General features: G+C 36.9%; 1 protein-coding gene across 1 annotated transcript in view; it reads right to left on the bottom strand.

Annotated features, from left to right (window-relative positions):
- Positions 1-1,901: 1,901 nt before the first annotated feature.
- Positions 1,902-13,544, bottom strand: part of zgc:163022 (putative ferric-chelate reductase 1) — a 15,878-nt gene continuing 4,235 nt past the window's right edge. Inside the window, exons 2-15 of the mRNA XM_005923668.2 lie at positions 12,434-12,570; positions 11,900-11,997; positions 11,685-11,820; positions 10,539-10,742; positions 10,161-10,262; positions 9,909-10,053; positions 8,669-8,773; positions 7,889-8,004; positions 7,634-7,720; positions 5,155-5,246; positions 4,131-4,189; positions 3,870-4,007; positions 3,063-3,094; positions 1,902-2,975 (exon numbers count right to left, since the gene is read on the bottom strand). Coding sequence (XP_005923730.1) covers positions 2,886-2,975; positions 3,063-3,094; positions 3,870-4,007; positions 4,131-4,189; positions 5,155-5,246; positions 7,634-7,720; positions 7,889-8,004; positions 8,669-8,773; positions 9,909-10,053; positions 10,161-10,262; positions 10,539-10,742; positions 11,685-11,820; positions 11,900-11,997; positions 12,434-12,570 — 1,541 coding nt within the window. The 3' untranslated portion in view covers positions 1,902-2,885. The remainder of the gene's footprint in view (positions 2,976-3,062; positions 3,095-3,869; positions 4,008-4,130; positions 4,190-5,154; positions 5,247-7,633; positions 7,721-7,888; positions 8,005-8,668; positions 8,774-9,908; positions 10,054-10,160; positions 10,263-10,538; positions 10,743-11,684; positions 11,821-11,899; positions 11,998-12,433; positions 12,571-13,544) is intronic.

Here is a 13,544-nt window from a genome sequence, read left to right as displayed (position 1 = left end):
TCCTCTCCCCCTTCCTCTTCACCCTCTACACCAGAGTTCAGCCACTGCACAGAGACCTGCATCTTCAGAAGTTTTGATGGCTCTGCGGTGGTTGGATGCATCATCAGGGATGATGAAACCGTACTGGGTTGTGGTCGACTCCTTTGTTACGTGGTGTGAGAAGAATCATCCGCAGCTTAACATGGCAAAGACCAAGAAATTGGTTGTGGATTTCAGGAAGACCAGGAAACACTTGACCTCTGTTTCAATCCAGGGGCTCAATGTTGACATTGTGGAGGACTATAAATACCTTGGAGTACACATTGACAATAAACTGGACTGGGCTAAAAACACCACAGCATTTTACAGGAAGGGCCAGAGTTGTCTCTATTTTTGAGGCGACTGAGGTTCTTCAACATCTGCTGGACAATGCTAAGGATTTTCTATGAGTCTGTTGTGGCCAGTGCGATCCTCTATGCCGTGATGACGTAGGCGCATGCATGTGTGCCCTGGTCACAGCTCTTTCAGCATGGTCAGAGGAGAGGTGATCTAGCAGGCGCGCAACACACACAGCTCACAGCTCTGTATTTCAATTTATTGCAGATGTTGCAGCGACTTACAGTAAAGAGCCCAGAGATCCAGTGCTGTCTCCTCCCTCTTATTTATATGTCAGAACACAACGCATCGACAGGCGTAACACACACACAAAAGGGTTACCTCAGCATATAGAGTTCTCCAGTAAAAAGGATATCTATTGCCCAGTCATAGTTATACACTGAAGTTTCATTTGAGCAGACTAGCTGACATGTGGGTGCCCTCTAAGGGCCAAGAAATATATTTATTTTTACATGTTTGGCTGCTACGTGATCATGTGGAAAGGGTAAAATTATATTCTTGTTAACAATATTAAATTTCAAGACTATTATTATACAGCGGCATGAATGTAACTAAAGAATCCTACTTTGATAAAAGTTAGAGAATGTATTTGAATAAAAGCTACGTTTTTCACTTGTTTCAGAAACAGCATTGTCTTTTGTTTGCTCAAAATGCATTGTGTGGAAATTAGCACACTAGCAAAGACTGTGACAAGGACTGCTACAGTTTAGATAACGTAGGCCAAATTAAGCAATCACTTTGCATCAAACTGAATCTCTTTTATGCTTAATCAAAGGCATTTTGATAAATGCACATTAAACATCATGGGAGACAGAGTAATTTAATTAGATCCAAAGATCTCTGAACAGGTATATGTACAAAATAACTACATTTCCTCATGACTTCTAAAGCCAAAGAAATGCACTTGAAATTTTTAATTGGCACGTATCCTCGCAGTGACTTTTTTGAACAGACTGAAACTTCTGCTCACTTATTTTTCAAATGTATGTATGTAGAACCTATAAGGTACATGACTGGCTTCTCCTATTGAAGCCATCATTAAAAAGGACATTATTTACAGATTCATTATGAACAATAGTAAATATGACTTTATGGTGAATGTTATTCAACATATGAAAGTGAAACCAATATTTCGAGGATTTCATAACAATTTCCATTCGTTTTTCAAACCCGTTACAGTTATGAAAACAACAACAATTATATTAATATAAAGATAAAACTAAGAAGCTTACCATGTACATACCCATCAAAGGTTTCTCCACCAAACAATAAGTGATGCTTTGCTTGGGGATAAAATAATTATTATCCCGCACTGTTGTAGTAATAATAATAATAACTATTATTATTATCATCATCATTTTTTTAAAAGGTCAATTCCATTCATAAAGAAAAGGAAAACCACAAATTACTTACCGTTAATTGAAAAAAATGAAAACAAAATTGAAAATTAAAGGGAAGGCTTTAATCTTTTAATTTAAAAATATTTCAGGTTTCATCTCATCTTTTATTAAAAATGAAATTGCTGACTGTCATCACCTATAATTTAAATTCTTGGCACCACGAATGGTAAATAAGCATCTTGACAGATGACATGCTCTTTGTCTCCCACTCATTTTATTCTTTTTCTAGCAGTACGTTGGTCTTTTTTCATAACATTTTGATGTCCAACCTTTTTTAAAACAAACCTTTGTTGTGCTCAGGGTCCTGAGCTTTCACATTGTGTAAAATAACTTTGTTTTGTTTTTTAATCAAATGCCTTTTTTGGGGGGGTTAGGTAGCTAAATTGGCTTGCCTACAGAAAAATTCATTACTTTACTTTATATTTATCAAAGGCTGAGGAAGACACAGGACTTAAATACAGCAGTCAGAGACAGGCTTAAGGTAAAACTCATAAAATGACCTTTTATTAGCATGTCAAAGTCCAGAAACGAAAACCACAGAAACACATGTAAGTAAGCCAACACAATGACAAAGAGAATCTAAGACTATACATGCATTAGAAACACATGGGTGTATGAAGCACACCTTAAACTTACCAAGGACAAAACATAAGAGACAAGAGACTCACAAAATAAAACAGGAAGCAACATAACAGGAAACAAAGACTTAACAACAAAATACAAGAAAACAGTGGATAGCAGAAATCAGCTCACATGGAATCAAATATAAGGTCTTTACCTCTAACAGGAACTAGGATTCCTAAAAATCAACAACTAAAAATTTTATAATGCTCGTGGAAAAACATCATTGCACTCTATAATGGACAATCAGTTCTGACCAAATGGAGTTTGGTTAGATGCTGATTGCCAATTTACTTCAGTAACTGAACTTAAGGTTAGCCATGAAACTGAAAGCTTAAGGAAAATATCGAACAAAAACATCCACTAAAAAAAAAAAGAAAAAACAATCTCAATGGGTCCAAACTTTCAGTGCACAATATCCCATCAGGTGTATTTGGATAAAATACCAAAAGAAAAAAAACAATTCTTCAGACAATTCTTTTGGGGCTCTTATTTCACCCCAATTCCAACCAAAAGTGCCACCAAAAAGCAAATGTTTCCCAGAAAGAACAGACCGATCAGCAGACCATCAATTTTTACCTAACAAAACAATGTAATTCAATTAAAAGATCATTGCAGTGTTATGGTGATTAATTGTTAATTGCTTTTATATTTCTTTCAACTTACCGATTCTGATTCCACTTCTACAGTAGCACTGCCTGAAATCCAGAGCAGAAACAACAGTTAAAAAGGGCACAACCAACCCCCAGAGTGTTTCCTCATCTGAATCTTATTTTTCAGTTTACTTCAGATTAGTTCTGGCTTGTTTTTAATTATTTGATTTATACTGGTAGATTAAGTTATTTGATTTCAGCTTTCATTTCATTTTAAATTTGTTTACATATTCATTTACATATGATTTAAACAGTTTAAAATCATAAAATATGTGATTACATTTCTTTTAATAATATTAATAATAATAATATTAATAATAATAATATTAATAATGCATTAACAATTACATTAACCATTTAGCCATATACACACTCCCAGTTTCTTTTGGCCTATACTAGACTAACAAACAGTTCAATGGCCAAGTAAAGGCCTGTTCCCTTTTTCATGTCATGAAATAATGAAACTTTTTAAGTGTAGTTTTAAATATGACTGAAAAAGAGACATTACTGTAAGGGAGGGAGGCCAATATTGGACTGAAAACTAAAATAGAAAAGACTTAAGAGAGGAACCAAATCTGGAATACTCCTAGAAAGAATGAATGTCCCTCAGAGGAGCATGTTTTGAGAGGGGTTACACTATAGAACAGTAAGGTTGATTAGACTTTGTTAGAAAACTTTTCAGGAAAAGTTCTGAAAAAAAAAAAGAGAAAAAAGATTTTTTGCACTAGAATGATGAGATGAGGAGGAGAAAAAACCTTTAACCTTTACATACACTTTTCTAAGTGATGATTACTTATAATGAGGAAAAACAAAGATTTACCTTTCTCCTTAGATTTCCCATTATGAACCTCCAACATGATGTAAAAGAGAGCTTCCCAGGCAAGAAAGCCACCCATGACTTTCATTAACCATCCATCACTGCTGTCAATCAAGTTCAGGCCTGTAAATATGGCTGCCACTGTGTAACACAAAGAAACAAATATTTAAGACCAACAGCACGGGTGACGGTGTGTCTGCTTTGGAAAATAAATTAGAATTTATAAAAGAGTGCAGAACAGCATGAAGTAAAACAAAGGCTTACCGGCTAAAGATTTTATTATCACTGCATTCAAAAAATGTGATGTGTTGAATAGATACCGCCTGTCAAACAAAAGAGAATAAATATGAAAACATAAACTGCTGAAGTCAGTGTAAGAAAGAAAGGACAGCACATATCATTTTCTTGACAGAAGCAGCGGTGGTGGACAAACACACAGTGAAAAGAGATCTGTGAAGAAGATTCAGTGCATCACCCGGCATCCTAAGCTTATTGCATCATAACCAGCGGATGGTTCTGGGTCACTTGATTAAGCCCCAAGTAAAAGCTATAACAAAACAGAAAATTTTAGGCTTAAAATTAAAAGTAGAGAGGGTTGCTGTTTCTGAGAGCTGGTTTCATGGTAGAGGGGGCTGAAAGCAGCAGCCTCCTATACCTACTTTTGAAACTCTAGGAAAAACAGCCAGTCTGACAGCAAAGTGTTCTGTTAGGATAATAAGGTACTGCAAGGTCTTGTAGATATGAGATATGAGTGTTTCCATTGAGAAAAAAGTTTTGTTTCCCTTTGGAGAAATGACTTCATCCATGGATATGTATGCTTATTTAGTATTTTGGGCGGATGGTTATATTGGTGACACTGGGAGATTGGCTGAACTGTTCAGTGTTCAATCCATGATGGTGGCTCCTTCTTCACAGTCACTTAACTGGGGCTGAGCATGGAGCATGGCCTCCAAAGCTACAGCCATTCAGTGAAATAACTAAACATTTGGTACACTGAACAGTAAAGTGCCAGTGAGAAAAGATGGAAAAGATTTGAAATTGTAATGATATTTATGGAAGAAATATGAACAGAGCTATCAGAGGTTATCAACTACACTGAAACGAGTGAACAGTGAATGCAGTCATTAAGCAGGTGCTGCCCCATGCTTTTGGCTGATGGTGTTTCCAAAATTTGTCAAATAAGTGTACTAAAAAACAATAATGTGTGTAAAACAGTCATTGAACTCTAAAATGTGTGTTGTCATGCCATAGTAAATTAAATTAGAAGCACACACAGATTGATACATACAGGTGATGTTGTGGTCCGCAGCGCAGCATAGCCACTATAGGCTGGAAGAAGGAGAGGATCATAACCAGACAACCCAACACTGGATGTGCTCCCTGGAAACCAACAGCATTAACACTGGTAATCATGATGATGTAAATATCAGTCTGACAGTGGAAACACGTAACTACAGAGAGTGTTTAAAGAATGTCAAGACAAATAAAAAATTAAAATGATACTTTGATTTTATAGAGATGCTGTTTTTAATAATTACCATTACTATTAAGAAGAGTTACTTAATAATATCTTCCAGTATGTTGGCTGTGCTTTTGATCTGTGTTGTATAGTATTGTTTAATGTTTAATTTACATCGCTTAAATTACTGTAAGGTGTAATTATCTCTGGTTGCAAAGGAGTTTTTAATGATAAGCAACTTTTTTAATGAAATTAAAAACACAGTGACAAACTGCATGATAACTCAGAGGACACAAGTCTGTGGGTCTTAAACGGTAAATGGATCAGTACTTATAAAGCACCTTCCTACTCACTTCCTTTTATGTGGTGTGAGGATGACTATTTACCCCAAGATCTGAAAGATGCCAGAATAGTGCAGCTGCACAAAGGCAAAGGTGAAGAGTCCTGTTGTGTCAACTATTAAGCAGGCAAGATCCTCTATAAGGTGATTTTAAAAAGGTTGAATACCTATCTTCAGAAGGGACACTACCAGAAAGCCAGTGCAGTTTCCCCCAGAGCAGAGGCACCGTTGACATAATGCTCGCCGCAAGATAGATCCAAAAGAAATGTAAGAAACACAATATGCATCTGTAAAACCTCTTTGTTAAGGTGTTCAACATTAGCGTCATGCCCACAATCTTGGGTATGACGCTATTTTCTGAACAGGAATCCCTCCCAAGATGTAAAAAGTAATCAGATTCTTTCATGATGGTGTAAACACAAGACTGGTCATTGGCTGAGATGATGATGAGTTTCCCATCACTCAAGTCAAGCAAGGATGCTCCAATACTCTTCAGCTTCCGTTTTAGATGTTGCTTCTCTCTGCTTTCAAAGACTTAAATACTGCCATCCAGATCACACACAAGACAGGTGGAGGTAAAATTAATGCTCAGCGCCTAAAGGCAAAGACAAAAGTCACTAGATCACTTTTTCATGACTTCCTCGACCCTGATTACTGTTCTGTAGTCAACAGCAAGCATGCCTGAAATAAAGATCAACAATAAGGTCCTTGGAAATTTTAACTCCATAACCGAACTTAGTTAGCTTACAAAGTATCGAGGTATCCAACAGCATTGCTAAGGAAAGTGCTTCCGATAGACTCCACAAGCAAGATTCTGAGATATGATTGTTCGGTTTTTCTCTGTATCTATTATTGTAGGATCTACTGTACAATATAAAGCGCCTTAAGGTGACTGTTGTTGTGATTTGGCGCTATATAAATAAAGTTGAAATGAATTGAATAGATCCTGAGGGTACACAAAAATAGTTCTATTTTGGACTTTATCAATCCTAATAGCCAGTCATATATATCCTTGGGTTGAGCATTTCCTAGTACTACCGTTGGTTATCCATGCACAAACACACTTAATGTGGGAGCCAAGTTAAGATAGTTCATATGTTTTAGTATTTATATTTCGCTGTTGTTAAGCGTGGTTGTGTAATTAATAATTTAAGAAGTAAATGCATGTTTATGGTGGAACTAGAATTATTTTATTGCTGTATTGGTTTGGTTACGTAGCACCATGAATACATGTGCCTTAAAGACTCGTGTTTATAGTAAAATCCGGGCATGACGGATGTATGCAAATTAGCGCATGCGGTGCGGGAGGGGGGGAGAGAGAAAAAGAGTTAACACGGCATAAGCTATACAGCAGCGGGGTAGAACAGAGCCACATGGTTTTCCTACCGTAGTAGGTTATTTTGTTGAGGATAAGTTAAACCTGACCACTCCTGTAAGATGCAAACTGTAGAATAAATTTTTTGTTACATCTTTTCACATCGGAGTCCCGTAAAGTTCTTTCTCCTCTTCAAATTGACGTGAGTGAAGCACGGGAAAACTGGTCTCATGACTTATACACTTAATTTTGCACTTTTATCTATGCCTAAGTGCTTTTGTAACATTCACAAACACACACACATACACACACACACGGTGCATCTCAAGGCTCAGTATCTTGTCCGTAGATTTACTAATTGCAGAACATTTTAAAGCTGGTATTAAAGGAGACTCAAATGTGGTGCAATAAAATCTGAAGGATATTTTGATTCATGTATCAAATAAACAATAATTTGTATTCAGTAATTCCAACCAAAACCTTTATGAACTTCGACACTAGGACCAAGTTCATATCATAAAAATCGTTATTTAGCCTACTGGCAAATAATAGTGTGTTACATAGGTAAAGCCAGTTTTGTTGTTCGATTGATCTGTAATTAAAAAAATATAAAACTGTAATAATTCTGATACTAGCAGAGTTAGTGTACCAACCCCAGACCAGTCCCGAGTATGAGCGAAAATGAGGATGAAAGCAATGATTGTGGCTGCTACCGTCAGAAGCATTACTCCAACATGGACCTGGAGGAACATAAAGAATACAACATGATATTAAGCCAGCCAAACATATACAAAATCAACAGTTCCCAAATAAGATTAAGCTTGGACCAACTGTCTTAAAAGTCTAACATATCTGACATATAATACTTAATATTTTCTTAGTATGTTTTTTTTTCTATGATGACTCACCACAAACCAGAGATCTTTGTTGCACATTGTTGTTCCCTTGGCCATTTTTTTCAGATATCGGGCAACCATCATTCCCAGTGTTCCCGTGGTCATCCAGGCAATCAGCATCAGTGACCCTGAAAAACAGTTTAGTTTTGGAGTTCTCTCCACTTCTCTTTGTTTTATGAGTTAAGATGAATTTCTTTCCCTGGTCCCAACATGTCTTTAGTCTATATATCGGTTTACTATGAAAAGAATTAAACCAACCGAGGCAAGCCATTAGGAGTACAACACAGAAATATTTTTATAGCTTTCAAACTGTATACAAACAATCGATTTTGATGGTGTACATTCGTACAATATGTTACAAATGATTGTTTTGCATGATGATAAGTCACTGTGTCATGAAAGAGGCAAGAGTTACTGCCAAGAAATATGCATCTAACTTGTAAAACCCAATCCACGTTTTTGGTCTATTTTGTCACGTCAAGGGATTAAACTGAATTTCCCGGCGGAACCAATCCAAGGAATTAATAAAGTTTCATCTAATCTAATGTAGTCTAGTCATTAAACGCTGTGAAATGCAACAGAAATGTAAGTCTACTTGGTATTATAGATAAAATAGTTTAATCTTAATGGAAGAAAAAATTCAATGTCTTCCCATGTTCCCAGTAGCATGTATCCTCGACTATTCACCGGTTAACACAGTGTACTAACTGTCAACTGGTTGGCCAAAGTAAATGAGAAAGGACTTTACATAGTGACTCTTTCACACAGAGACCTCTCTGTGCAGGATCTTACCATGAGCTTTGATGATATCAGGAAATCCCCTTTCACTGACAACAGGGGTAGAAATGTCCATCTTAGTAGTGCTGACGAAGTCGTGCTTATGGAATTGGATTTGTCCTGTAGGAAAGATATCGCAAAGCTTATACACAACTGTTTGTATATGTATAGCTATGTGTGTGTACACAGAATAAGCTGAATCAAAAAAAGAGTAACACGGCCAGGACGAATGAAGGAAAATAACCATCTGCTCTCTCAGTCGAGACGAAAAATTTGCTGCAGTTACTGAAAAAAACACATCCATAAGTGAAGTATTGAAAGGTGATGAAAGTGATTACATGGCCAAAGCATGAAACACATTATTTTAATGCTAATGGCTGAGTATTTCCAAAAGTTGATTCTGTTCATCTGGACGTAGTGTTTTGAGGGAGAAACGTTTCGTCATCATCCAGGTGTCTTCTTCAGTCTCAGCTGACTGCAGGTTTCCGCAATCTTATAAACAGCACATTTGCATAATGACTGAAACCAGCCCACTGAAGGAACAATGGGCTGGGAGGTCAGTGCCTTAATCATAATTCTGCAAATTCTCATGACCATTGATCAACAACCATGGCAACAACAACAACAACAACAACAATGGCTGAGTAAGTTTGAATCTGTAATCGAAAATTTAGATACATGCTGGTGTATGATTCCTTTATGATATTTTTATTTTTATTAAATTTTTTTGTTGTTTTACAAAAGAAAAACACTTTAGAAAGAAACTTTAACATAGACATGAAAAATATTCTTTTATATTTTTTTTCATAAACTGACCAGGGTTGTTAAACATGTGACTTCTTTTAAAATGTTCACACGATTGGAAAAGGAAGTACAATCAAAGGCCCTGCTTAACTGTTCAAAATAAAAGTATTTACTTGAGTATAATTTTGTTATTAGTACGTTTTTTCAGAGTGAAGTGCTTAAAGATTGCACATTTAAATAATCGCCTAAATTTTAAGAGTGATGGAACAGATCTTTCTTATTGGCGACAAACCCTCACCACCATGTAGCCTTGACATGAAGAGTTTGGACACTCTTTTTCATCCAATCACCTGCATGCATGTCTTGAGACATATGTGTTATTTTCTCTAAGTATATTGTGAAGTCCATAGTCTTCTTCATTGCATGCTATCTTCAATTTATTGATATGATTGGTTAAGTTAGATAAACTACACTGCTGTGGTGTAAGAAACAGTCTGGCACATGTAGTTACCATTGCTGCTGGGTCCGCAGACAAACATGAAGTAGTAGGATTGGCTGAAACCTGAAGTCCCCTGTATAGAAATTATCTCCGTAGTAGTGAAGGAACAACTGATGACATTGTTCTGCAATGACGTTGTTATATTATAAACGTTCCCCTGTAGGACACATAAGAAATTTCACAATTTTTAAGAGCAGAAACAAAGCATTATATCTAAACATTCTAGCCTTATATAAATCACTGATATCAGAAAAACTTCAGTACCAGAGCAACAACTTGTGGAGTTGTTCGTCCTGTTGAATACATATGTTGCACACCAACTTGTCCATTACTGTTCATTCCACAAACATAAATATCATCGTTTCCCTGAGGAAAGACAAATATAGTAAGGAATTAGCATGCTTATTATTTAATGATTAATTCTTGTGGGGGGAAAAAATCCAAACTTGTTGATATTGTTTGGGAAAACAAGGCAACCAGATGTTTTCAAAAAGTTGTGAACTTTCAAAAACAAACTGAAGTTGTAACAGCAGCTGTTCACCCACAGGTGCTGCTCATGTACAAGTATGCCAAGAGCCTTACTATTGTTATCTCTTAAAAAATGTAACAGTCATAGAATCAAGAACATTTTCATTACGCTACCATCTTCTGATCATCAGAGAATCCAAAAGCGATGTAGCCTTCATAAGGACCAGTCATCTCATACTGGACAGCTGTACCACCGGCTAACATCATGGCTGACATGAAATAACAGCTAGCACTGACTGCTGGGTCACAGTTTGAAGGCTGACTGAAGCACACTTTGGTGACGCCACAGTTAGCGCTAGAGATGGATGCAGCTGATTTCTGGACATACACAGAGGAAGAGAGAGAAATAAACCATGACATCATCATGTTGTACTTGAATATACCATTTAGCATTTTCTTTTCTCAGTTTGCATATATATTAACATTAAGCCAAGCTCAGTACTGCACATTACTGTTCTATAGTTCTGCTAACAAGCTATTTAGAAACTAGGTATAAATGGCTTGAGTACATAAGTACATCCATACTGTTTACAATCACCAACTAATCTAACAAGTATATCATCCACAGAGGCACAGTTAGAACACGCAGAGTTCCTGTGTCAATGACAGTACTAACCGTTAACCACTATGTTGGCCCTAACATCAACCTCTGAGGTTTTTGCCTATTTTCCCAATTGGGAAATTTTGTGCAAGACCAAAATGCATGTGTGAGACTTCGCTTGAAAAATCTCTCTCACAGTTGAGAGAAAACCAAACACTAACGTGATAGATATTAAGAGTTAACAAAAACAGTCAAATCTTAAACAAAAAAGAAAATTCTGATTTTGAGAAAACACCTATTGTATGAAAGCGCCCTAGCTCAATGGGCCATGCTAACTCTGGGCTCTCAAGAAAAGCTCTAGAAATTCAAGAGTGTATGACAAACGTGATGCAGATTTCTAAAAATTCAGGTTTACGCATAAACTACATAAACAGCAGTGTTGCTAGACTGACTTTTTCATCTTTTATATTTGTCCATCAAAGCCAGAATATTTATTGCTTTCCATTTAGTGTGTCTGTGCTAGATAGAGCAGTGTACACCCATCTCCTGATCCACAGTCAGCCCCAGTATAAGATGTGCCACAGAATATAAAAGATGGTAGACTGCCATCAGCCTCAAAACCAACGGATACTTTCAAATCAGTTAAACTGGCCAATGATTCAACCAGCTTGTTTGGTAGTGAATTTCATATTGTGTTCAAAACAGACATTGTTACTTACAACAAGTGGTGCAGGGTCTGTACTGCCATTCCCAGTGAGGGCACCTGCAGATCTAGCAGCTCTGCCATTAGTGAAGGTCAGGACAGGGCTCATCACATTAACCCAAAATGTTGTAGAATTCTGCACAAAGGATGCACTGCAGCGACACCAAAACCAGTGTGAACTGGGGTATAAACACTTAGTCAAAGTGCTTTGCTAGAATGAATGAACTTTACCGGAACTGAACAGCTTTGATGTCTCCTGATGGTTCTGATCTCCATGTCACCTGAATGTAGCTGCTATTAAAGCCTGATGTGTGGGACACAGCTGAGCTCTGGACACAAAAACATGAGAGACTATGACATTATTATGTTGTTTGAATGTACTGTATATCATCCGTTTTCGTTATTTGACATGTTTATACTGTTTCAGTCACTGTTATACATAGTTAAAGTTACCAAAGGAAAGCAAATCAAATGATGTGCTGTGAAACAATATTGCAATATAATTTTAATTATGCACCTTGCAGCTTGTCACTAAAACTATGTATTAACTTTGTATAGGTAGGTCTAAGATTTGCTCTATTGCACATGTTCACATTGTTTTCTTTAGTATTTGCGTCAGAAAAAAACCAGACTGTCTTTTTCAGTAATATACTGAATACATTAAATGTTTTCATTTTACTTCATTGATTGATATGCCCTTCAGTAGACTTAAGGTATAACATATGATCATGCATGATGCTCACATTAACATGAAAGGAAACTCACAGGTCTTTGGCTGCAGGTGAGGACTTTAGCAGCCCCTGCTGGTGTGGCAAAGGAACCCACAGGAGTCTCACTTCCCACTTCTATAGCCTCCAACAGGAAACCTGTGAATGGTGTGGAGGCCGGGCCCTGTAGCTCAACTTGGAATCACAGAAAAACATTTTATTCAGTCAGTTGGACAGTTCTCAACTGGGCCGCTTCTAGACAGGCATATATGAGGGGCCAGACAGAAATGTAAAGGGGGCAAATGGTGGCAACGGAGGCAGGAAAGTGGTGGGGTGTGGTGGGTTGGATCTGGGTCTGGATAACAATTTTTGTCATGTAATTGGATTGCACTTCTTCCCTAAGACCTGACCAATGACCAGTATCCCACCTGAACGCTAAGCTTCTGCTGGTCTAGCTCTTAGGGTCACCGAGGCATGCAAACCCCCTGACCACGTTAAGGTGGCAATCCCTAAGGGGGAAACACTGAGGAATAAAACCACCAAAATTGAAATAAAATCTTCCTCATCAGATTATAGCAACTAAAACATGACATTTACCTTAATTGGATGGCCTTTATTAATTATAACAATTGCCAATATTAACAAAACTAACTAGGTAGGCCAAATTATTATTTAAAAAAAAAAAAAAGGTAGTTCACCAATCTTAAGAAATAAAACCGAAAAATAGAATAAAAATTAAAAGAATAAAATTAAGTATCCGTCCAACTCTTTACAGCCAACATGGAATGTATCTTAATTGAATGACCTGATTCTCAAATAAATTTGCAAAATAAAGCAAGAATAAAATAAGACCTCTCACTATAGCGAATATTTACAAAACTTAAACTGGATGGATGGATGGATGGATGGATGGATGGATGGATAGATGGATAGATAGATGGATAGATATCTATCTCCAAGTTATTTCTTATGGACTTCTCATGAGCCAAAATCACTAAATTCCTCTTTCTTCTATGTAACAGAAATGAACACGCTTTGCTAAAATCGTTGTGATTACATCAGTATATGAAACGAGGAAACGGCTTGTTCATTTTTGTTACATGTGGTGTCTGACAGACACAGATCCTCCAGTCTGCTCTATGCAGCAGACAGGCTCACAGAAAAAAACT

Source organism: Haplochromis burtoni, unplaced genomic scaffold, assembly GCF_018398535.1.
Source record: "Haplochromis burtoni strain Fernald_Lab_line unplaced genomic scaffold, NCSU_Asbu1 Contig_64, whole genome shotgun sequence".
NCBI lineage: Eukaryota > Metazoa > Chordata > Actinopteri > Cichliformes > Cichlidae > Haplochromis > Haplochromis burtoni.
This window is presented reverse-complemented; position numbering and strand designations above follow the sequence as displayed.